We start from the raw sequence: 27,011 nt of genomic DNA, 5'->3' as shown, positions 1-27,011 counted from the left end.
CATGATGTTTCCACCCCCATGCTTCACAGTAGGTATGGTGTTCTTGGGATGCAACTCAGCATTCTTCTTCCTCCAAACACGGCGAGTTAAGTTTTTACCAAAAAGTTCCATTTTGGTTTCATCTGACCACATGATATTCTCCCAATCCTCTTCTGGATCATCCATATGCTCTCTGGCAAACTTCAGACAGGCCTAGACATGTACTGGCTTAAGCAGGGGGACACGCCTGGCACTGCAGGATTTGAGTCCCTCTCGGCGTAGTGTGTTACTGATGGTAGCCTTTGTACTTTGGTCCCAGCTCTCTGCAGGTCATTCATCAGGTCCCTCCGTGTAGTTCTGGGATTTTTGCTCACCGTTCTCATGATCATTTTGACCACACGGGATGAGATCTTGACCCCAAGGGAGATTATCATTGGTTTTGTATGTCTTCCATTTTCTTACAATTGCCTCCACAGTTGATTTATTCACACCAACCTGCTTGCCTATTGTAGATTCACTCTTCCCAGCCTGGTGCAGGTCTACAATTTTCTTCCTGGTGTCCTTCGACAGCTCTTTGGTCTGGGCCATGGTTGAGTTTGGAGTCTGACTGTTTGAGGCTGTGGACAGGTGTCTTTTATACAGATAACGAGGTCAAACAGGTGCCATTAATACAGGTAACAAGTGGAGGACAGAAGAGCTTCTTAAAGAAGAAGTTACAGGTCTGTGGTAGCCAGAAATCTTGCTTGTTTGTGTTTGACCAAATACTTATTTTCCACCATAGTTTACAAATAAATTCTTTAAAAATCCTACAATGTGATTTCCTGGATTTTTTTTTCTCATTTTGTCTCTCATAGTTGAAGTGTACCTATGATGAAAATTACAGACCTCTCTTATCTTTCTAAGTAGGAGAACTTGCACATTCAGTGGCTGACTAAATACTTTTTGGCCCCACTGTAGGCATATGGAAATACTTTATTAGCTGCTCTTAGCATGAGGCCAACAGGATTGTCCCCCACAGCACATTATTGGAAGCGTAATGTGCACAAGTGTTTCCAACTCATCACATGGTTGGACTAAAGCTAAGGTTCGGCTCCATGCTCACCAAACCAAGACTGCTAGGAGAAGTACTGGCCTTTAAGTAACCGGTACAGGAAGATATTTGGAATGTAGTGGACAGTGATACTGTTGTCATATGTAATAAAGGCTCAACAATACTAGTTATGAAGAAAATATATGTACTGTAGATTACTTGTTACACTGTTGTGCACTGCTCTACAGCGACATCTGGTGGGGCTAGGTAGAAACGCGCCTGGGTCATGTGAATATTAGATTAGATTAGATTAGATTCAATTTTATTGTCATTACACATGTACAAGTACAAGGCAACGAAATGCAGTTTAGCATCTAAACAAAAGTGCAATAAGCAGTATCTACGATATACGTTATTTACAGGATATGGGCAGTGGTATGAACAAGATATAAAGTTGAATATAATATTGAATGTACTATAAACAAGATATATAGCTAAAGATATAATATACAGATTAAGGTGCAGATTAACGTGCTATTCAGATTAAAGTGATACAGATTGAGGTGCTATGAACATAATATGGAATGTATGTATGTATAAAACATATTAAACAGATGTATACAGTATAGATGGAAATTATGAACAAATGGGATATGTATAAATGAGGTATGAGGTATGTACCAATGATATATTATACTAAGCAGAAGGATTGTAGTGCAGCCTTTGCCAGGAGAAGAGATGTGGGGGGTTAACGGGGGACAGAGTATTTAAGTAACGGGGGACAGAATATTTAATTCAAACTGTTCAAAGTGTATTAAAACTCTAAGCTAAACTTATTTAGACTTAGGCTTTAGGATTTAATTGTTGGAAGTGACAAAAATGCACATGCATGAATATTCAGGTAGTTCTTACTGATGTGGTGTCAGTCAGTGAAGTATTAATCCAGAAAAACCTACACCATAACTAATATAGCAGCCCTGTCTTAATATTACACTTAATAATCAACTTATTAATTCTGTTCCAAGAGGACGTCCAGCCGAACAGGAAAACACTTTAGTATTTGTTTACAATTTTTATTTACTGTAATATCACTTATGGGAATTTGAGTGTGTGCATTACAGAACGAGTGAGATGTTTTAAATGCTGCTGTTATCTGTGTGTGTGTGTGTGTGTGTGTGTGTGTGTGTGTGTGTCTGCCTGTGTTGACAGTATATTTAAGCACCTGCTTTGTGTCACCAAACCAGCGACACTTTTCTGCACCGCATTCATTTACACTGATTTCAGTAGCTCAGCTAAAATTAGGATCCAAACTAGACGCGCCAACTTTCACACTGGCTGTGTGATGTAACAGCTCTGAGGAAAGATCTTAGGAGCTTGTAAGATATAATTTGCTGGGCTAAATGAGGGTATCACATTGTGAAGGTTTACCAGCAGCTCCACTGTCGTATCCAAGTGGAGCAGTCTGGGGCCTGTCTGTGTGGAGTTTGCATGTTCTCCCTGTGTCAGTGTGGGTTTCCTCTGGAAGCTGCGGTTTCCTCCCACAGTCCAAAGACATACAAGTGAGATGAATTGGAGATACAAAATTGTCCAAGATTGTGTTTGCCATTAAAAGACATAAACTGATGAATCTTGTGTAACTACTAACTACTGTTCCTGTCATGAATGTAACCAAAGTGTGTAAAACGTGATGTTAAAATCCTAATAAATATATAAATAACAGCAGCTCCTACTGTCTAATCTGGGCACAGACATGAGCAGTGGAGGAATACTTTAATACAGCGTGTTTCTGCATGTGAGTTTACCAATGGCTGGTAAAAAGAGGAGCCTGATTGGCTAACACATGTCTGATGGATCTGTGCTAGCCTGTGTTCTTTCGTGGCCGGCAGGGATGTTATGCATGGGGTGGAGACTGCCTCACTGTACACAACTGGTAGTGCACAACAAGTGGGTACAGGACAGTGGTAGCCTAGTGGGTAGAGCTTTGGGCAATCAGTCGGAAGAGTGTCGGTTCAAATCCAGGCTGTTTGGTCCTTGAGCAAGGCCCTTTACCCCTTCGGTGTTGATGCTCTGTTGACATCATATAATCTAAAGGGATTTTTAACACTGTGTTGTTAAAGTGCTTTATTTGATGTACATTTGTTCACTCAGACTTTTTAATATATTTAGTGACTACTGATGATCATTTAAATCATAGTATACCCACTACTTCAGACCTAAATGCTCTACTGGAGGGCAAGTTATCTTTTTAGATGGTAGAGAAGGTTTTTGTGCTATACCCTCCCCGGGTACTTTATGAGCATCACGTCACTACGCCGTTGTCGCTTTGCTATGGTTGGCTGCACAGATGGGTCACCTTTCTGCAGTGCCTGCTGTCATGTGTCACTTGTAGCAGACTAGACCCTGTTAATGCAGCACACGTTGTAATGTAGTCAGTCTAGCTTATACTTGGTCTTTCTCATCTTCTGAGACCTTCCACAAGTCCTAATACTGCCACCAGTGTTGTTATGCAGGTGCCTTATCACATGCCCAAATCTTGTAACTTTCAGGACTTAATGTAGTTCAGTAGCTCCTTTATGTTCTGGCCATCTTGTAAACTTGCTCAGTGGTCATCATCTTCCTCCATGAGTTTTCTGATGCACTGATGTTCTCAAAAACCTGTAACACACCTTTCCTCCTCTTTCTTCAGTGTCCAGGCTTAACATCCTCATGTTACACTTGTTTTCCACCATATTCTGTTAGTTTGACCATCAGTGACCTGCAATCTTTCATACTCTCACCTATAAATATGCAATGTAAAAAGAAATTTGCATCCATATATTAAGTACCTGCAAATATTGCTGATCTACTAAAGCAGTATAGCCCATCCTGAGCATTTACATTTGTCATTTAGCAGATGCCTTTATCCAAAGCGACTTACAGTACTGTGACATTATATAGGCTAAGCAATTGAGGGTTAAGGGCCTTGCTCAAGTGCCCAACAGTGACAACCTGGCAGTGGTGGGGATTGAACCAGGGACCTTCTGATTAGTGGTCCTATGCCTTAACTGCCTGGCTACAGGCATTTAGCATTTACATAGATAGTCATAAGACTATCATGTGGGTGCCTGAGCACATGCCCAAGGTAATGTAACTTGTGCAGTTTAATGTGGTTCAGTATCTCCTTTTATGTTCTGGTCATCAGTTTTTTAATTCACTTGTTCTCAAAAGCCTGAATGCGTCTTTATTCCTGTTTCTTCAGTGTCCAGCCTTTACGGCGATCCATATGGGGCTACTGGCCAGACCAAGGCTTTCATTAGTCACCGCTTGGTGATGGTGCTGATTGACTTGTTTTTTGATATTCTTTTCAGTTTGGCCATCAGTGACCTGCAGTAATTGATACTCTCCTCTAAAACTTTGCACTGTTAAAAGAAATGGGCAACATTTGCATCCCTTGCTTAAGCATCTGCATATCTTGCTGATCTACTAAAGCAGTATAGCCCATTCTGACCATTTAGATACATAGACAGAAAGATAGATTAGATTAGATAGATAGATAGATAGATAGATAGATAGATAGATAGATTAATAGATAGATAGATAGATAGATAGATAGATAGATAGATAGATAGATTAGATTAGATAGATAGATAGATAGATAGATAGATAGATAGATAGATAGATTAGATTAGATTAGATTAGATAGATAGATAGATAGATAGATAGATAGATAGATAGATAGATAGATAGATAGATAGATAGATAGATAGATAGATAGATAGATAGATAGATTAGATAGATAGATAGATAGATAGATAGATAGATAGATAGATAGATAGATAGATAGATAGACAAAAATATAGATAGATAGACAGACAGACAGATCACTTTATTGATCCCAGTCATAGGCAAAGCCAAGGCTTTCGTCAGTTGTAGCTTAAAGATTGTGCCAATTGACTTGTTTATCCATAGCTTGTCAATTTGGCCATCCGTGACCTGCGGTATTGGATACTCTCACCTACAAATATGCACTGTTAAAAGAAATGGGCAACACTGGATTCATAGTTTAAGCATCTGCATATCTTGCTGATCTACTAAAGCAGTATAGCCCATTATGAGCATTTCAAAGCAGTATAGCCCATTATGAGCATTTCAATTCTCCAGTGTGCACCCTCGGGTAATTTGATGGTCTTTTTTTTATTTGTCCCTAATCACTGTAATCGTTTCTTTATTGATGTGTATTGATTTTATGTTTAGCATATTTTTATAGTTTTTTGTTTATGCATTTTCTCCCTTTTAGAGCGTCCAATTGCCCGCTTGCGTCATGCTTCGTCTCCACCGATGCCGATCCCCGCTCTGATCGAGGAGAACAAAGCTAACCCACGCCCCCTCTGACACGTGTTCAGCAGCTGTATGCATTTTGTCACCTACACTTTGACGAGTGCAATGCGGATCAGCACTGTGTACGGAGAGACACACCCTGACAGCACTCTTTTCCAGTCTCTGTGCAGGCGCCATCAATCAGCCAGCAGAGGTCGTAATTGCATTAGTTATGAGAGAGACCCTATCCGGCTTAATAGCCCACCCCTGTCAAGAACAACAGGCCAATCGTTGTTCATGTGGCTGCTCGGCCCAGCCGGCAGGCAGAGCTGAGACTCGATACAGTGTTCGAGATCCCAGCTCTGGTATTCCAGCTTGTGTTTTTACCGCTGTGCCACCTGAGCGGCATTATGTTTAGCATATTTAACCAACTAAAAAATATTTTTTAATTCTTGGCATATCTCACATTAGTTAACTAGGATTAGTACTGCATATCTGACCAATCAAAGTGGGGCTTTTTAGTCTCAGATATCACACATGAACTGGAACAGAAGTACACCATGTGCAATGACGACAGGTCCAGACATGCATTGCCCACATACTTGGAGAGCTTGAAACTCAGTATTGATAAGATGATGTGACCCGTCCATGCTCTGCTGAGATAAGACCGTGTAAACAATTGGAGCTCTATTCACCCTTCCCTTTTTCTAAATCTCTAGGGTTTTTTTTCTTCTAGTTGTCCTAATTAATGATTTTTCCACCTCATCCTCCACCTCTCTCATCCTTCCACTCAACCCATTCATCATCACTCTACTGATTACTCACACTTGCGTGTACTCATTTCCTATATTTTTTCTCCTTTTCCTATTTCCACTCATTTATCTGCCGTGTTTTGTCGGCCTTATCTCATTTGGATGTTCTGTGCACCATCTATCATGAACTCTCTTCCTGTCTGCTCGATCTGAGCTGTAGCAAACATGCAGATTACTCTGTAGGACATACAGTGCCTTGCAAAAGTATTCAGCCCCCTTGAACTTTTCAACCTTTTGCCACATTTCAGGCTTCAAACATAACGATATGAAATTGTAATTTTTTGTGAAGAATCAACAACAAGTGGGACACAATCGTGAAGTAGAACGGAATTTATTGGATATTTTAAACTTTTTTTAGAAATAAAAAACTAAAAAGTGGGGCGTGCAATATTATTCAGCCCCTTTACTTTCAGTGCAGCAAACTCACTCCAGAAGTTCAGTGAGGATCTCTGAATGATCCAATGTTGACCTAAATGACTGATGGTGATAAATAGAATCCACCTGTGTGTAATCAAGTCTCCGTATAAATGCACCTGCTCTGTGACAGTCTCAGAGTTCTGTTTAAAGCGCAGAGAGCATCATGAAGACCAAGGAACACACCAGGCAGGTCCGAGATACTGTTGTGGAGAAGTTTAAAGCCGGATTTGGATACAAAAAGATTTCCCAAGCTTTAAACATCTCAAGGAGCACTGTGCAAGCGATCATATTGAAATGGAAGGAGTATCAGACCACTGCAAATCTACCAAGACCCGGCCGTCCCTCTAAACTTTCAGCTCAAACAAGGAGAAGACTGATCAAAGATGCAGCCAAGAGGCCCATGATCACTCTGAATGAACTGCAGAGATCTACAGCTGAGGTGGGAGACTCTGTCCATAGGACACAATCAGTCGTACACTGCACAAATCTGGCCTTTATGGAAGAGTGGCAAGAAGAAAGCCATTTCTCAAAGATATCTATAAAAGTCACCTGGGAGACACACCAAACATGTGGAAGAAGGTGCTCTGGTCAGATGAAACCAAAATCGAACTTTTTGGCCACAACGCAAAACGTTATGTTTGGCATAAAAGCAACACAGCTCATCACCCTGAACACACCATCCCCACTGTCAAACATGGTGGTGGCAGCATCATGGTTTGGGCCTGCTTTTCTTCAGCAGGGACAGGGAAGATGGTTAAAATTGATGGGAAGATGGATGGAGCCAAATACAGGACCATTCTGGAAGAAAACCTGTTGCAGTCTGCAAAAGACCTGAGACTGGGACGGAGATTTATCTTCCAACAAGACAATGATCCAAAACATAAAGCAAAATCTACAATGGAATGGTTCACAAATAAACGTATCCAGGTGTTAGAATGGCCAAGTCAAAGTCCAGACCTGAATCCCATCGAGAATCTGTGGAAAGAGCTGAAAACTGCTGTTCACAAACGCTCTCCATCCAACCTCACTGAGCTCGAGCTGTTTTGCAAGGAAGAATGGGCAAAAATTTCTGTCTCTCGATGTGCAAAACTGATAGAGACATACCCCAAGCGACTTGCAGCTGTAATCGCAGCAAAAGGTGGCGCTACAAAGTATTAACGCAAGGGGGCTGAATAATATTGCACGCCCCACTTTTCAGTTTTTTATTTCTAAAAAAAGTCTAAAATATCCAATAAATTTCGTTCCACTTCACGATTGTGTCCCACTTGTTGTTGATTCTTCACAAAAAATTACAATTTCATATCGTTATGTTTAAAGCCTGAAATGTGGCAAAAGGTTGAAAAGTTCAAGGGGGCTGAATACTTTTGCAAGGCACTGTATCTTAATAAAGATGTAGGGCAGTGACAGCTGTACCCAGACTGAGCTGCATCTGTTAGTGCGGGGTGTAGCATCCTGCTTGTTTAGATGTAGATTGGATAATGTACTTCGGGTGGAATCTGGGGTCGACAGATCAGATCCATTGTGTTTACAGTAACCTAATATACTTAAAACATTTCCTTGGGGAATTAACAAGGTTCTTGTATGCCTTCTAACCTTAAATTAGATTAGATTAGATTTCATTATCAAAAATGTATTTCCAAAGAGCAGTTTTTATGATTCCAAAAAAGCAAAAATAAAAAAATACCCTGCAATATTATGCAAACTAGCCACAAAATCTACATGTATGACACTTAGTTTGTAGTCAGAACAAAAGGGCCATCTCAGGCACATTCATCACCCTAGGCAAGATTTAACATATTGTCATACCCCTCTACTTTTAACCTAGTTATAAGGGGACTACAATTTGTTTGATTTGATTTATTAGGATTTTTAACGACATGTTCACACATTTTGGTTGCATTCATGACAGGACAGGTAGTTACTGGTTACAAAAGATTCATCAGTTTAAGTTTTAATATCAAACACAGTCATGGACAATTTTGTATCTCCAATTCACCTCACTTGCATGTCTCTGGACTGTGGGAGGAAACCAGAGCTCCAAGAGGAAACCCACGCTGACACGGGGAGAACATGCAAACCCCACACAGAAAGCACCCGGATGGTTCCACCTGGGAATCGAACTTTTTTTTGCTTTGAGGCGACAGTGCTACCCTGTGAGATTAAAATAAACTGTACTCTTTATTACACAGCAAACAGTGGGCGGCACAGTGGCTAAGTGGGTAGCACTGTTGCGTCACAGCTAGGAGGTCCTGGGTTCGATCTCCAGGTGGGGAGGTCTGAGTCCTTTCTGTGTGGAGTTTGCATGTTCTCCCCGTGTCTGTGTGGGTTTCCTCCGGGGGCAGCTGTAGCCCAGTGGGTAAGATACTGGACTAGTAATCAGAAGGTTGCCGGTTCAAGTCTCTCCTCTGCCAGGTTGCAATTGTTGGGCCCTTGAGCAAGGCCCTTAACCCTCAATTGCTTAGATAATATACTGTCACAGTACTGTAAGTCGCTTTGGATAAAAGCGTCTGCTAAATGCCGATGAGCTCCGGTTTCCTCCCACAGTCCAAAGACATGCAAGTGAGGTGAACTGGAGATACAAAATTGTCCATGACTGTGTTCGATATAACCTTGTGAACTGATGAATCTTGTGTAATGAATAACTACCGTTCCTGTCAGGAATGTACCCAAAAGTGTAAAACATGATGGTAAATTCCTAACAAACAAACACAGCAAACAGTAATGAAATACTGATACCACAAGTAATAAGTAAATGTAAAGCTTCACGGTCAAACTGCTGATATTAATCGTCATTTAACTTTAATATAACATTACGTCATATATAATGCATTACAAACATATCAGGGCGGCACGGTGGCTAAGTGGGTAGCACTGTCGCCTTACTGTGTGGAGTTTGCATGTTCTCCCCGTGTCCGTGTGGGTTTCCTCCAGCTGCTCCGGTTGATAAATGATAGTAAAACTTTCATCGAATATTCCAGCCACACAATTGTGAAACAGTCCCGTATAAGCAGGTGAACTGGTAACAGGTGAGGGAATCATGACTGGGTACCAAAGGATGATCCACCGAAAGCTCATTCTGTGCAAGCAAAGATGGGTGGTAGCACTGTCGCCTCACAGCAAGAAGGTCCGGGTCCTTTCTCTGTGGAGTTTGCATGTTCTCCCCGTGTCTGTGTGGGTTTCCTCCGTGTGCTCCGGTTACCTCCCACGGTCCAAAGACATGCAAGTGAGGTGAACTGGAGATACGACATTGTCCATGACTGTGTTTATAGAACAGAATGCCTTTATTTGTAATACAGTGGGGCCAAAAAGTATTTAGTCAGCCACTGATTGTGCAAGTTCTCCTACTTAGAAAGATGAGAGAGGTCTGTAATTTTCATCATAGGTGCACTTCAACTATGAGAGACAAAATGAGAAAAAAAAATCCAGGAAATCACATTGTAGGATTTTTAAAGAATTTATTTGTAAATTATGGTGGAAAATAAGTATTTGGTCAATAACAAAAGTTCAACTCAATACTTTGTAACATAACCTTTGTTGGCAATGACAGAGGTCAAACGTTTCCTGTAAGTCTTCACCAGGTTTGCACACACTGTAGCTGGTATTTTGGCCCATTCCTCCATGCAGATCTCCTCTAGAGCAGTGATGTTTTGGGGCTGTCGCTGAGCAACACGGACTTTCAACTCCCTCCACAAATTTTCTATGGGGTTGAGGTCTGGAGACTGGCTAGGCCACTCCAGGACCTTGAAATGCTTTTTACGGAGCCACTCCTTCGTTGCCCGAGCGGTGTGTTTGGGATCATTGTCATGCTGGAAGACCCAGCCACGTTCCATCTTCAATGCTCTCACTGATGGAAGGAGGTTTTGGCTTAAAATCTCACGATACATGGTCCTGTTCATTCTTCCCTTAACACGGATCAGTCGTCCTGTCCCCTTTGCAGAAAAACAGCCCCAAAGCATGATGTTTCCACCCCCATGCTTTACAGTAGGTATGGTGTTCTTGGGATGCAACTCAGCATTCTTCTTCTTACATTTACATTTTCAGCATTTAGCAGACGCTTTTATCCAAAGCGACTTACACAATGAGCTGAACACGATGAGCAATTGAGGGTTAAGGGCCTTGGTGGTGGCGGGGCTTAAACCTGCAACCTTCTGTTTACTAGTCCAGTACCTTAACCACTGAGCTATCACTGACTCCTCCAAACACGACGAGTTGAGTTTTTACCAAAAAGTTCCATTTTGGTTTCATCTGACCACATGATATTCTCCCAATCCTCTTCTGGATCATCCATATGCTCTCTGGCAAACTTCAGACGGGCCTGGACATGTACTGGCTTAAGCAGGGGGACACGCCTGGCACTGCAGGATTTGAGTCCCTCTCTGCGTAGTGTGTTACTGATGGTAGCCTTTGTTACTTTGGTCCCAGCTCTCTGCAGGTCATTCATCAGGTCCCTCCGTGTAGTTCTGGGATTTTTGCTCACCGTTCTCATGATCATTTTGACCCCACGGGATGAGATCTTGCGTGGGGCCCCAGATCGAGGGAGATTATCAATGGTCTTGTATGTCTTCCATTTTCTTACAATTGTTCCCACAGTTGATTTATTCACACCAACCTGCTTGCCTATTGTAGATTCACTCTTCCCAGCCTGGTGCAGGTCTACAATTTTCTTCCTGGTGTCCTTCGACAGCTCTTTGGTCTTGGCCATGGTTGAGTTTGGAGTCTGACTGTTTGAGGCTGTGGACAGGTGTCTTTTATACAGATAACGAGGTCAAACAGGTGCCATTAATACAGGTAACAAGTGGAGGACAGAAGAGCTTCTTAAAGAGGAAGTTACAGGTCTGTGAGAGCCAGAAATCTTGCTTGTTTGTGGGTGACCAAATACTTATTTTCCACCATAATCTACAAATAAATTCTTTAAAAATCCTACAATGTGATTTCCTGGATTTTTTTTTTCTCATTTTGTCTCTCATAGTTGAAGTGTACCTATGATGAAAATGACAGACCTCTCTCATCTTTCTAAGTAGGAGAACTTGCACAATCAGTGGCTGACTAAATACTTTTTGGCCCCACTGTATATACGTATACAGACATACAGTACAACACAATTCTTTCTTCGCATATAACAACTTGTTTTGAAGCTGGGGTGAGAGTGCAGGGTCAGTCTTTGTACTGTGCCCCTGGAGCAGAGAGGGTTAAGAACCTTGCTTAAGGGCCCAACAGTGGCTGCGTGGCAGAGCTGGGATTTGAATTCTCAACCTTTCAGTTGATAGCCCAAACCTCTACCCATTAGGCTACCACTGTCCCCTAAAGTTTAAAATTAGGCACTTGACCTGATGACTCTTGTATAACCAGTAACTACCTGTCCTGTCATGAATGTAACCAAAGCGTGTAAACGTGACGTTTAAATCCTAATAAATAAATTAGGGCCAGCTGTAGTCTAGTGGTTAAGGTACTGGACCCCAGTGATCAGAGGGTTGCTGGTTCAAGCCCCACCACTGCCAGGTTGCTGCTGTTGGGCACTTGAGCAAGGTCCTTAACCCTCAATTGCTCAAAATGTATACTGTAACTGTACTGTAAGTCGCTTTGGATAAAGGCGTCTGCTAAATGCTGAAAATGTAAATGTAAATAGATGACATACAATTACCTTCTTTGCCAGCAGATGTCACTAGACCAACATAGCGCTGGTTAATATCTGGCTCCATCTTTCAGTAAAGCAGTGGAATTGCATGTGATTTATAAAATTCCACCTTTTGCTGTGGGAAAACTAAACGATTTGCTGGACTATTTTAAAAACCTTTACCTGGTAATAAGTAGAATTATTTTATTTTGTCCTGAGCCACTTCTCGTTTCATTTATCCATGCCAGAATTGATCAGTGGTGATATGGTATTGGCACATCTGTATCTTTAAGGAACACATTCATTGGGACTTATTTTGGGACTTATTTTATACTGTGTTGCTTTACAGTCACATTAGTGAGGCAGTCTCTTGTGTTCACATGGATGATCTTTGCTTGTTTTTGAATTGACTGTAGAATCCAAACTGGGGCGGCACGGTGGCTCAGTGGGTAGCGCTGTCGCCTCACAGCAAGAAGGGTCCTGGGTTTGATTCCCAGGTGGAGCGGTCTGGGTCCTCTCTGTGTAGAGTTTGCATGTTCTTCCCGTGTCTGCATGGGTTTCCTCTGGGAGCTCCGGTTTCCTCCCACAGTCCAAAGACGTGCAAGTGAAGTGAATTGGAGACACAAAACTGTCCATGACTGTTTGACATTACAGACTTTGAATGTTAAATCTGCCAAGAATGTAACCAAAGTGTCAAAACATGACGTTAAAATCCTAATAAATAAATAGAATTTGACCTGCTGCCAATCCAGTGTTTTTAGTCAGCTTTGCCCACAAGTACTGACACTCAGTATTAGGTTGGTACACTACAGTATATGAAAAACTATTGGGACACCCCTTCAAATTTCGAATTCATGTGTTTCAGCTACAGCAGTTGCTAACAGGTGTAGTAAATCAATCATATAAAAGAAATTATATGCTTCCAACTTTGTAGCAACAGTTTAGGGAAGGCCTTTCATGTTCCCTGTGCACAAAGCAAAGTTTATAAAGACATGAAGAAAGGCTCGGTTTAAAGAAACTCCAGTGGTCTGCACAGATCCCTGATCTCAATCCTACTGAATAGCTTTGGAATGAATCTGGAATGTCAATCGAGGCTTTCTTGACCAATATAAGTGCCCAGCCTTTCAAATGCTGTCATCTTTTGAGTGGCCACAAATTCCCACAGACATACTTCAAAGGCACATGAGAAGCCTTCTCAGAAGATCACATATATGTGAGGAAATGGGATGTTCCAACAAGCTCATGGTCAGGTGTCCAAATACTTTTGGCCAGCTCTATAAAGATTTGAAGTAAAGCTCGGCTTAAAGAAACTCCAGTGGCCTGCACAGATCCCTGACCTTAACAGCTTTGGAATGAACTGAAATGTCAATTGAGGCAATTTTCCCCCCTCAATTTTTCCCCCTCTAATCTAGTCGTGTCCAATTACCCTGATTGCGTCCTCTATACTGATTCGACCCTTCACCGCTGACTGAGGACGCCTCTCAACTGACATACGCCCCCTCCAGTCAGTACAGACTGCATTTTTCACCTGCACGAGTCGAGTTCGTACACTTCACGGGCACTGTGTACGGAGGGCCACACCCCCATCAGCATTATTCCTCAGCCCTGTGCAGGCGCCATCAGTCAGCCAGCAGGGGCCGCAATCGCACCGGTTATGAGGACCTATGATCCGACTTTCTTACCCTCTAACCCAGAACAACAGTTCATGCAGCCGCCCAGCCCAGTCAGAAAGGCAGAGCTGAGATTCGATACGACGTATTCGAAACCCTAACTCTGGTGCGCTATCGTACTTTACCGCTGCGCCACCTGAGCGGCTCAGTTGAGGCTTTCTTGACCAATGTAAGTGCCCAGCCATACAAATGCTGTTGTCTTTTGACTGGGCACTAAGTCTTATGAGAAGCCTTCTCAGAAGAGTGGCTGTTATATCTGAATAGATCACATATATGTGATGAAATGGGATGTTCCAACAAGCTCATGGTCAGGTGTCCAAATACTTTTGGCCTATAGTGTATATCTAGTTTTTACTTTCAATCAGTTTTTCAATCTTTTAGATGCGTCTGCAACCTGTTCTTAAATTTACAATAACAAACCCCTGCACCTTCGTAACGGTTCCCAGGCTCGCTACCATTCAGAGGAAGCTTGCTGACTCATTTGTTTTGCTGCCTGCCTCTCTGGCCTAGTTTAAGTACTCTGACATACTCTGAAGCAAACACTATATCACTGAAGTCCTTTTTATAGACAGCCCTACATCTCCGTGCCTATTTTTATAGACATGCTCGGTTCCCGCTCTGTTTTGACGCCTGGTCCACTTTTCTTAACTCTGACTGCTTTTTGGGTTTGCCAAAAGGCCACAAGGTCATCGCTTTCTCAGGATCCGCTGGAGCGCTGGGCAGTGCTGTGTCTACTAGTGTCCAACTGGGCTTTAGGTGGATAGGGAAAGGCTTGCATTGACTGAAGTATGAGAAACGGGGGACGCAGGCTTTGCCAAGCTTGTGACTGACATCGCTGGCATTCTCCGGACCATGACCTCATGCCTGATCACAGACTTAGATTTAAAAGACAGTGGGTCTTTTGAGTATGAACATTTGCTAAAAGGGCTTTATGTGTGTGTGTGGTTTTCTTGAAGGGGATTAAGTACAAATGGCCGCCTTTGTGCTTTTGTTTAAGTGTTTGTGAATAATGGTCAGTAGAAGCCAGTGTTCATGTCTTATTTGGAGTTACTTGGAATTTTGTGTAGATTTATTTGAAATGTATTGGAGAGATGTGTGAAGTTTCACTAACAGGTCTGACTACCTGTATACACCGATCATCCATAACATTAAAACCACCTCCTTGTTTCTACACTCACTGTCCATTTTATCAGCTCCACTTACCATATAGGAGCACTTTGTAGTTCTACAATTACTGACAGTAGTCCATCTGTTTCTATGCATGCTTTGTTAGCCCCCTTTCATGCTGTTCTTCAATGGTCAGGACTCTTCCAGGTCCACTACAGAGCAGGTATTATTTCGGTGGTGGATCATTCTCAGCACTGCAGTGACACTGACATGGAGTGGATCAGACACAACAGCGCTGCTGGAGTTTTTCAACACCTCACTGTCCCTGCTGGACTAAGAATAGTCCACCAAGCAAAAATACAGTGTATCACAAAAGTGAGTACACCCCTCACATTTCTGCAAATATTTCATTATATCTTTTCATGGGACAACACTATAGACATGAAACTTGGATATAACTTAGAGTAGTCAGTGTACAACTTGTATAGCAGTGTAGATTTACTGTCTTCTGAAAATAACTCAACACACAGCCATTAATGTCTAAATGGCTGGCAACATAAGTGAGTACACCCCACAGTGAACATGTCCAAATTGTGCCCAAATGTGTCGTTGTCCCTCCCTGGTGTCATGTGTCAAGGTCCCAGGTGTAAATGGGGAGCAGGGCTGTTAAATTTGGTGTTTTGGGTACAATTCTCTCATACTGGCCACTGGATATTCAACATGGCACCTCATGGCAAAGAACTCTCTGAGGATGTGAGAAATAGAATTGTTGCTCTCCACAAAGATGGCCTGGGCTATAAGAAGATTGCTAACACCCTGAAACTGAGCTACAGCATGGTGGCCAAGGTCATACAGCGGTTTTCCAGGACAGGTTCCACTCGGAACAGGCTTCGCCAGGGTCGACCAAAGAAGTTGAGTCCACGCGTTCGGCGTCATATCCAGAGGTTGGCTTTAAAAAATAGACACATGAGTGCTGCCAGCATTGCTGCAGAGGTTGAAGACGTGGGAGGTCAGCCTGTCAGTGCTCAGACCATACGCCGCACACTGCATCAACTCGGTCTGCATGGTCGTCATCCCAGAAGGAAGCTGACGCACAAGAAAGCCCGCAAACAGTTTGCTGAAGACAAGCAGTCCAAGAACATGGATTACTGGAATGCCCTGTGGTCTGACGAGACCAAGATAAACTTGTTTGGCTCAGATGGTGTCCAGCATGTGTGGCGGCGCCCTGGTGAGAAGTACCAAGACAACTGTATCTTGCCTACAGTCAAGCATGGTGGTGGTAGCATCATGGTCTTGGGCTGCATGAGTGTTGCTGGCACTGGGGAGCTGCAGTTCATTGAGGGAAACATGAATTCCAACATGTACTGTGACATTCTGAAACAGAGCATGATCCCCTCCCTTCGAAAACTGGGCCTCATGGCAGTTTTCCAACAGGATAACGACCCCAAACACAACCTCCAAGATGACAACTGCCTTGCTGAGGAAGCTGAAGGTAAAGGTGATGGACTAAACCCAATTGAGCACCTGTGGCGCATCCTCAAGTGGAAGGTGGAGGAGTTCAAGGTGTCTAACATCCAACAGCTCCGTGATGTCATCATGGAGGAGTGGAAGAGGATTCCAGTAGCAACCTGTGCAGCTCTGGTGAATTCCATGCCCAGGAGGGTTAAGGCAGTGCTGGATAATAATGGTGGTCACACAAAATATTGACACTTTGGGCACAATTTGGACATGTTCACTGTGGGGTGTACTCACTTATGTTGCCAGCCATTTAGACATTAATGGCTGTGTGTTGAGTTATTTTCAGAAGACAGTAAATCTACACTGCTATACAAGCTGTACACTGACTACTCTAAGTTATATCCAAGTTTCATGTCTATAGTGTTGTCCCATGAAAAGATATAATAAAATATTTGCAGAAATGTGAGTGGTGTACTCACTTTTGTGATACACTGTATATCCAGCCAACAGCGCCCCGTGGGCAGCGTCCTGTGACCACTGATGAAGGTCTACAAGATGACCTACTCGAACATCAGCAATAGATGAGCGATCGTCTCTGACTTTACATCTACAAGGTGAACCAACTAGGTAGGAGTGTCTAATAGAGTGGACAGTGAGTGGACACGGTATTTAAAAAACTCCAGCAGCGCTGCTGTGTCTGATCCACTCATACCAGCACAACACACACTAACACACCACCACCATGTCATTGTCACTCCAGTGCTGAGGATAATCCACCACCTAAATAATATCTACTCTGTGGGGGTCCTGACCATGAAAGAACAGGGTGAAAGCAGGTTAAAAAGCATGCAGAGAAACAAATAGACTAAAGTCAGTAATTGTGGAACTACAAAGTGCTTGTATATGGTAAGTGCAGCTGATAAAATGGACAGTGAGTGCAGAAACATGTTATGGCTGATCAGTGTATGTTGTACAGATGTCAGATTAGAACATATCATATCTGAAAATGCCATTTGCATGTTCTAGCATAAATTGAGATACATCAGATCCAGCAATATTTCGCCAAACTGCCCAGTTTTAGTGAGCCTGTGCCCACTGTATCCATAGATTCCCACTTTAGTTTGATTTAAGCTGTTAAAGTCCATCTGCATCAAGGTTTGATTTGTTGTATATTTTAATGCTTTTTTTGCCCAGTAAGGCCAGAAGTATCTATGCCTTCCAGCCTTCAACTTGTTTGAAACCAGCATGCACACCACAGTCACTTAAATCACAAGTTCCTGATATGATGTTTGATATGGACGCTATCTGAAACTCAAGATTTGAAGTGGCATGATTTTATGCATTGTGCACCTGCCCCATGACTGGCTAATAATTACATGATGTATATACAGGGGTTGGACAAAATAACTGAAACACCTGGTTTTAGACCACAATAATTTATTAGTATGGTGTAGGGCCTCCTTTTGCGGCCAATACAGCGTCAATTCGTCTTGGAAATGACATATACAAGTCCTGCACAGTGGTCAGAGGGATTTTAAGCCATTCTTCTTGCAGGATAGTGGCCAGGTCACTACGTGATGCTGGTGGAGGAAAACGTTTCCTGACTCGCTTCTCCAAAACACCCCAAAGTGGCTCAATAATATTTAGATCTGGTGACTGTGCAGGCCATGGGAGATGTTCAACTTCACTTTCATGTTCATCAAACCAATCTTTCACCAGTCTTGCTGTGTGTATTGGTGCATTGTCATCCTGATACACGGCACCGCCTTCAGGATACAATGTTTGAACCATTGGATGCACATGGTCCTCCAGAATGGTTCGGTAGTCCTTGGCAGTGACGCGCCCATCTAGCACAAGTATTGGGCCAAGGGAATGCCATGATATGGCAGCCCAAACCATCACTGATCCACCCCCATGCTTCACTCTGGGCATGCAACAGTCTGGGTGGTACGCTTCTTTGGGGCTTCTCCACACCGTAACTCTCCCGGATGTGGGGAAAACAGTAAAGGTGGACTCATCAGAGAACAATACATGTTTCACATTGTCCACAGCCCAAGATTTGCGCTCCTTGCACCATTGAAACCGACGTTTGGCATTGGCACGAGTGACCAAAGGTTTGGCTATAGCAGCCCGGCCGTGTATATTGACCCTGTGGAGCTCCCGACGGACAGTTCTGGTGGAAACAGGAGAGTTGAGGTGCACATTTAATTCTGCCGTGATTTGGGCAGCCGTGGTTTTATGTTTTTTGGATACAATCCGGGTTAGCACCCGAACATCCCTTTCAGACAGCTTCCTCTTGCGTCCACAGTTAATCCTGTTGGATGTGGTTTGTCCTTCTTGGTGGTATGCTGACATTACCCTGGATACCGTGGCTCTTGATACATCACAAAGACTTGCTGTCTTGGTCACAGATGCGCCAGCAAGACGTGCACCAACAATTTGTCCTCTTTTGAACTCTGGTATGTCACCCATAATGTTGTGTGCATTGCAATATTTTGAGCAAAACTGTGCTCTTACCCTGCTAATTGAACCTTCACACTCTGCTATTACTGGTGCAATGTGCAATTAATGAAGATTGGCCACCAGACTGGTCCAATTTAGCCATGAAACCTCCCACACTAAAATGACAGGTGTTTCAGTTATTTTGTCCAACCCCTGTACACTCCACACTCAAAGCTGGCTTATATGGTTATATTTTTACTAGTGTGTGTATTTACAGTAGGACCCTTTGTCTTTATTACAAACAGCATCACATGGTTACTGTATGGGTAAGTTTAAGAGAGATTTGGAAATTTTGGAAAGACTTAAAAAAGAACTTTTTTCAGTTAATTTTCATATTTTAAAACTGCTTTATTCTAGTCCGGGTCATGGTGGGTCTGGCTCCTCTGCAATCACTTGGTGCAATGCAGTAGGCCCTCAAACAAGATGCCAATCCAGCATGGGGCCTGTCTTCTTATAAACACATGAGAAACTGTAAAAACAACCTTTAATTTACTTAACAAAAAAAATTAAGAGAAGGCGGTTCGATATAAACAAAACCACTTGTCCTTGTAAAGTTCCAGTCCAAAGATCACTGCTTTAATCAGGTCAATTTCCAATCCCTACTGGCAGTCCACTTTAAAACTCTAACTTCATATTCAAGTACTCAGTGACTAATATTAATTGCATCTTTGCACAGTACTGCATTGGCCACAGTTTAGCATTTCTACACAATATTCTTCAATGTAACTACCCTGCGTTTACTTAGTACAGTAGTACCTTGTAACTCAACGTCCCCTTAACTTAAAATCGTTGAAACTTAACACCCTTAGTCAAGAAAATGATACCCTTAAACTCAACATGTTCAGCTTTTTCTTAAAAAAAAAAAAGATTTATTTAATTTCAGATCAACAATGAACAACCGCTTTGTTCAGCGCTACGCTTGAACAGTGCAGTAAAACATCATCAAAGTGTGAATATAAGACAAATCTGCATTTGTGTGAAATAACGGTCAAATCCACTCCGAAAGCTTCACGTATCAGTGTTTAGCTGGATTTTCCTTACTGTTTCACTTTTAAACTTGTGTTATAGATCAGGGTTCTGAGAAATTGTAAGAATCAGCTTTTTCAAGAGATTCTAAAACGCTTCTTGTTAAAAAAAAAAAAAAAAAGCTTAACGTTTGACTTATGGTATTAAAAGAATGACGTAACACTAAACCTCTCAATTATTACTGCTCATAAGTTTTTATCACTAATTAAATTCCTCTCTTGTTGTTTTAGTACAATAAGTCACGTTAAGCTCTGTGCACCGCCACACTCCATAGAAAATGACGGCATAGCAGAGCAAAAGCCATTTTGTTTTGCTTCTCGTATGAATGCGCATTTACTGAACGGAATACGATATTCCAAGATCAAGCATCTCCACGATTAGGAAGCATAAGGAAACAATAAAGAAGTAAAGATAAAGTGCAGATTCAATTGTATGTCAGTGTTTTTATATTACATCGGAGTTATTTTCAGTGTATAAGAGTCAAAAACAACCCCATAATTTTACATTAGCCTAAAATATATGCAGTGCCATGTGACCATGGAACACATTAACAGGTGTCCCATACATCCTTATGGGAAAAAATACCTTGAAACTCAAGTTTCAAGCTACCACTGTACCACATACTGGCCAACACCACACTTGTCTTTGGTCCCGTACTGTCTTGGTTCCATCCCCTTGCTTTTCAGGTTATAATGTACCCTGTATTAATTGGTTATTTTATTTATTAAACACTGTTTATTGTTTGTTTGCACTTGTGTTCTGTGTTGCACCCTGATCCTGGAGGAATGTTGTTTCGTTTCAATATGTACTTGTATATAGCTGAAACGACAATGAATCCTCTCTTGAACTCCACATGTAAACAACAAGTAAGAAGTATTAAATACTTATATTAAGAATAATATACATTATGTATCAGTACGTTATGCCCACGTACGTAATGTGGTCTATTTGCTTGTTTACCCCTGGCTTCAGAACTGTAACACCTAAAGTCGCTTATTGCTAGAGCTGGGCGGTTCCTGAATCACCCGGGTTAATGAATCGAACCTTCGTACTGAATCAGGAATCACGAGTCCGAGGTCTCAATTAACCCGGATCCTATGAGTCCTTTGACTGGCTGCTGTTAAGTACACAAGGCGAGTGAGCAGACTCAATAAAAACACCGCAGACTCAGATGATTTGGCTGAACCGGCTTCACTCCAGTCCGTGAATCTAAGTAATAAGTTAAATATTCCAATAAACAAGCGGTTCAACACACTGGTGTTTGTTATGTGGCTGATTTTATGCACATGCTGTTATTATTATTTTCTTGTAAGCAAAACATAATGTAGTTATATTATTATTAAAATGCAAATGCTTACAGGCTACTTTATAACTGTATTACCTAAGGAGTATCATAGCCCCCATGGTAATTTATTAACTGTTTGTTTTGGTGCCACTGTGGCTGCCTGACTGGGTCAAGTTACCATGGCAATTTGTTGTTGATCATCCCCCTTGAACCCTTGACCCATTAATATACCCGTCTGATTGGTAGGTGAGTCCACCCCCCTCTCCCCCTCCTTGTCCCTATCCCCCATGATTCATTTGTTGTTATCTGTGTTTAAGTTGTGTAAAGGTAAAATTTAAAATAAACATCTGTAACCTAATATTATGTCTGTGGATCCTTACAGTTGTAATTTATTTTATTTGTTGGACGGGTACCCAAGTGACTCAAGTGAACCGGATCACATTACTGAGTGACTCAGATTAACCCGAGTCCATAAAATGAACCGAATCTACCTGGATCAGGTCAATCCTGTGTTTTATAATCGGCGCGTGTATGAAGTCTGGAGCGGCGCGGGTTAACATAGCTGAAAGTGGGCGGGTCATCTGCTCTGATTGGCTCGCTGTTGTCTTACGTCATTGGTGCGGGTTAAGTTCTGTCCGCGTGACGCAAGATAAGAGGGGCGTGTGCGAGCGGAATCAGCTGTAGGAACAATAACAGTAAAGCGAGCGAGACACCACAGTGACCACACAGTCCTGTACAGATGTGTAGAGTCCAGAGGACAGCGGTGCAGTTTGTGCAGCTTCGGTCTGATACTCGGTGCTCGGAAAACTTCTAGAATGCTTAGCGGGGGCGCGAGCCGAAACGCTTCCTTTGTGACAGTCGCGAGACGCCTCGAGTCTGTTCAACACTTCGTCTCGTTTTGAGCTCCAGCACGCGGACTGACTGGCATGTGGGTCAATTCTGGAAGCGTCGGAAGGTATGCAGGACAGCGTGTTGTATGGCTGTGTATGGGTGGCGAGTCTGACGCTTTGTTGTTCGCTTGTGAAAACAATGTTTGCACTCAGCGCGAGGAGTCAGTTCTGTATCGTGCGCGAGCCCGTGCTGATCTTGTACCGCGTGCTGCGCTTATACACGGCTTTGTTTTTCTTTGTCTTCTCGCGCTAACCCACATGGGCTTGGCTCTCCACTGCTCTGCTGAAGCTCGTTCCTTATGGAAGGCTCTGCACTGCATGCCACTCACTGTTATTTAACACACCAGGCAAAGCTTAACCAACATTTCATTCCAGATTAATCCGTGCTTTAAGCTCTTTAGGATTTCTGAATGAAAGGCATTCTGAATGGATAGAACTTAGTGCTTGGAAATATGAATGGGGTGATTCTGAATGACCACCCATTGATGCCTCACTTCTATTCACCTGATGTAATCTGTGGAAATCTGTGAGAATGGAATTTGTTAGGTCTGTTGGGATTTACTTGTTTTTAGCTCTAATATCACAATGCAGGATTAATGCTTACATGTTTTCATTTATTAATATTTCACCTCCTTGTGAAGTTACACACCCAAATATTACAGCTGTTTGTTCAGTACAGAAATGAAATATTTTGCATTTCATTATGTCAGTTTAGTTTACAGCTACACTTGTTTACTGTATGGTTACGATTAAAATAGTTAAAAAAAGAACCTATTTTAAAACTGCTTTATTCTGGTCAGGGTCATGGTGGGTCCAGCTACTCTGAAATCACTGGGTGCAATGCAGTAACACATGGGTCTGAGTTTCTAACTTTCTAATTTACATCATTTACATTTACATTTTCAGCATTTAGCAGACGCTTTTATCTAAAGCGACTTACATTACAGTTACAGTATACAACCTGAGCAATTGAGGGTTTAGGGCCTTGCTCAAGGGTCCAACAGCAGCAACCTGGCAGTGGTGGGGCTTGAACCAGATCACTGGTCCAGTACCTTAACCACTAGGCTACAGCTGGCAGTCTGATGTAAACAAAATTACATGTCCTTGTAAATTTACACACCCAAATATTACAGCTTTTTGTTCAGTACAGAAATGAAATATTTTGCATTTCATCATAAGTGTCAGATTAGTTTACAGCATTTAATGTGCACGTGTAACAGTTAGTGTTTGACAGTACAGTTACACTTGTTTACTGTATGGTTACGATTAAAATAGTTAAAAAACAAGTTAATTTTCCTATTTTAAAACTGCTTTATTCATAGTGGGTCAGCTACTGGCAGCTACTCTGAAATCACTGGGTGCAATGCATTAACACATCCCAGACAGGATGCCTGCCAGTCCAGCATAGGGCTGGATTTCTAACTTACAAAATTAAAAGAAGGCAGTCTGATGTAAACAAAATGACATGTCCTTGTAAAGTTTACTGCTATAATTAGGTCAATTTTCGATCCCTATTGGCAGTCCACTTTAAAACTCACACTTTAAAAAGCACATTCGAGTACTCGGTGACTATATTATTACTTTCATCTTTGCACAGTACTTTACTGGCCACAATTTTGCACAATATTTTTCAATGTAACTTCCCTGACGTTTACTAAGTGCCACATACTGGCCAACACCACACTTGTCTTTGGTTCCGTCCCCTCACTTTTTAGGTTAGAATGTGCATTGTATTTGTTGTAATGGTGGCTCGGTGGGTAGCCACCTGGGTTTGATCCCCAGGTGGGGCGGTCCGGGTACTTTCTATGTGGAGTTTGCATGTTCCTCCCGTGTTTGCGTGGGTTTCCTCCGGGAGCTCCGGTTTCCTCCCACAGTCCAAAGACATGCAGATGAGGTGAATTGGAGATAGAAAAATTGTCTGTTTGTTCAGTACAGAAATGAAATATTTTGCATTTCACCAGAAGTGTCAGATTAGTTTACAGCATTTAATGTGCACGTATAACAGTTGCTGTTTGACAGTACAGTTACACTTGTGTAAAATACAACAGTGTTGTTTACTATGTATAAGCTTTTTATGTCTATTCAAAAACAGTCGACTAAACCAGACTACTCTTACAAGGTGCCGCATGGGACACTCCAAGCTGACACATAAGCACCTTCTTACAGGGGAAGTTGCACCAACTTGCCATCTATGCAAAGCTACATTAACAATCAAGCACATATTGATGGACTGCCCAGCACTAAACACAGAAAGACTGAAATTCTTTACTAAAAACAATATACAAAACCTGCTTAAGACATCACCAGGGAAAACACTGAATCTTTTAACACATTTAAATCTAAAACACCTTTTATAATTTGTTTTAAAATGACATAGACTAAGGATGCAACCTATGTACCGGCATATAAATAGCCTCAATGTGCTGATACGGCGTTAAATTTAAACAAACAAATAAATGTCAATGCATATACTGCACCATATTACAGATTAAAAAGTTTGGCATTACCCACAAATATTTGCAATGCTCTGATGCAGATGTGTTTCTTAATTAACAACATACCGTATTATAGCAAAACATATTTTATTGAGATCATACGTCTCCAGGTTTTGCATTCCACTCTGTAAGCCATCAGAGGAGCATATTTCAATATTTGGTTTTTATCTGGCATAAAGTTAACATAGCATGTAACCATAAGAATATTAGAGTAAACATTTAATGTTATGGTGGAAAAATTATGGTGTAGGAATGCTTTGCTGCTTAGGGGTCTGGGAGGTGTGGTATAATTGAATATTTTTTTTACCAGGAAATTCTGAAACAGGATGTCTGTAATCTGCATCTCAAACACAGTGAGGTTATGCAACAAGCCCTTTTTTCTGAAACCATTTACTGTGAAAACTAAGCAAAAATTTAAAGGTGTAGGTCAATGCATAGAATAATTTTTTCTCTCCCAAAATGCAAAAATTATCTGGTCTAATAAGAAGACGATTGAACTCTTTGCAGAACAGCAAGCACTATCCCTGGCTAGTGCAATACCTATATGAAAATATGGTGGAGGTGTCATTACACTATGGTGACAGGTAGACTGGTAAGAATTGAGGGATGAATAAAGGCAGCCAAATACAGGAACGTCCTTGAGGACAGCTTTCTAAGCAGCATCTGCAAACTCACGCTACGGTGGCAACAGAGGAGTGGCTTCAGATACATTTTCTCAAGTCAAGTCAAATTTATTTGTATAGCGCTTTTTACAATGGACATAGTCTCTGAGCAACTTTACAGAATACAGGACCAACAGACCAAAAACCCCCGTTGAGCAAGCCAAGGGTGACGGTGGCAAAGAAAAAACTCCCTTAAAAATACGGGAAGAAGAGCCGCTCAGGTGGCACAGCGGTAAAAAGACACGCTGCAACCAGAGCTGGATTCTGAGTACCTCATATCGAATCCAGCTCTGCCTCGCCGGTTCGAGGCTGAGTGACTGTATGAGCAACGATTGGTTGGTTCGATCTGCCGTCTGATTAGAGGCGCCTGCACAGAGATGAGGAAGAGTGCTTTTAGTGTGTGTCTCTCCGCATGCAACGCTAGGTGGCGCCAAACTCATCAATGTGTGGGTGGCAAAAATGCATCTGGCTGCTGCTCATGTTTCGGAGGGGGATATGGGTTAGCTTCGATCTCCTCGGTCAGGGCAGGGTTCGGCATAGACAGAGAGCAAGCACGATGCAAATTGAACAATTGGATGCGCTAAAGGGGGAGAAAAAAAGAAAAGAAAAAAAAAATACAGGTAGAAACCTTAAGAGGAACCAGACTCAGCAGAGACCCATCCTTCTTGGGTGGTCTTGAGGATACATTTTCTTAATGTAATTAAGTAGCCCAGTCAAAAGCAAGACTTAAACCTTATGAAATATTTGTTCATAGATCTAAGAATAGCTGTTCAGATATCTTCACTATACTGTCATGAAGTGTGGGATAAACTGCCCAAATCCCAGACTGCAGAGCTTGTAGAGATGTATCCAGGAAGACTTGTGGCTGTTATTGCTGCCAAAGGGGCATCTACAAAGTACTGTATAAAGGAGTCAGAATACTTTTTGTAATTACTAGATTTCAGTTTTTGATTTTACATCTTTTTGCATTGTAATTATGTGCCATTAAGTGTTGACTGGTGGGTAAAAATGGCATTTACATCCCTTTGAAATCCACAACACAGTAAAATGTGCAAAATACGCATGGGCCTTTTTTTGGTTTTATTCACTGGTTATTATTAAGTTTTATTAGTCCCCTTTACTTGTGCCATAGTGTCTGCTGTGACGACAACTTGAACTCATTCAAACATAAACACCGTGTTCACAATGACAACTGTCTTAATCTCTGAATAAATCTACCCTGGCACTAGTGTTGAAACCGAAACCGGCCAGTTCTAATGAGCCTTGCTGTGTCTTGGCTGAGTTTTTCTTTGGGGGCAAAGGGTGCTGCCAGGTTTTGTGAGCATCTGACAGCTGAGCTCCACAGGGCTGCTTTTCCTGGGACCGTTCTCCCTGGTTAAACATTAGAAAGCGGTTACTTGGCAGGTTGCTATGTTGTGCGGCGTCATCTTGATTCAGCCTTTTCTGCATGCATGCACTTGTGTGAGCAGCTAGGGTTTCTCTGCAGACTCGGGTGCTATGTTTGAAGCCCTGTGGGGGCTGTTTCAAGTAATTTTGTGGTGTGGCTGTAGGCAGGTGCTTGGAAAAAGACAGTGTGTTTTTCCGAAGCATTAACAGCTGTACGTTTCACAGTCTCAAAGGACAGGAAGTCACTATTTTAGCTACAGGTAGGGATGTCCCGATCACGTTTTTTTTGTTCCCGATCATTAATTTTGATCCCTATCCGATACGGAGTCTCAAACCGATACTTGTATTTTCTAGATATTGTCTAGATAAGAACTAGATAATA

At 42.0% G+C, this 27,011-nt stretch overlaps 1 protein-coding gene across 2 annotated transcripts in view; it reads left to right on the top strand.

Annotated features, from left to right (window-relative positions):
- rhobtb4 (Rho related BTB domain containing 4) overlaps positions 1 to 27,011 on the top strand; it is a 102,919-nt gene that overhangs the window by 29,013 nt on the left and 46,895 nt on the right. Inside the window, exon 1 of one of the 2 annotated variants that reach the window (XM_063017981.1) lies at positions 21,862 to 22,151. The exons of the other annotated variant lie outside the window; for it this stretch is intronic. Coding sequence (XP_062874051.1) covers positions 22,123 to 22,151 — 29 coding nt within the window. The 5' untranslated portion in view covers positions 21,862 to 22,122. Of the gene's footprint in view, positions 1 to 21,861; positions 22,152 to 27,011 lie in introns of those variants that run through there. 2 annotated transcript variants of the gene reach the window in all.

Source organism: Trichomycterus rosablanca, chromosome 21, assembly GCF_030014385.1.
Source record: "Trichomycterus rosablanca isolate fTriRos1 chromosome 21, fTriRos1.hap1, whole genome shotgun sequence".
Lineage (NCBI taxonomy): Eukaryota > Metazoa > Chordata > Actinopteri > Siluriformes > Trichomycteridae > Trichomycterus > Trichomycterus rosablanca.
This window is presented reverse-complemented; position numbering and strand designations above follow the sequence as displayed.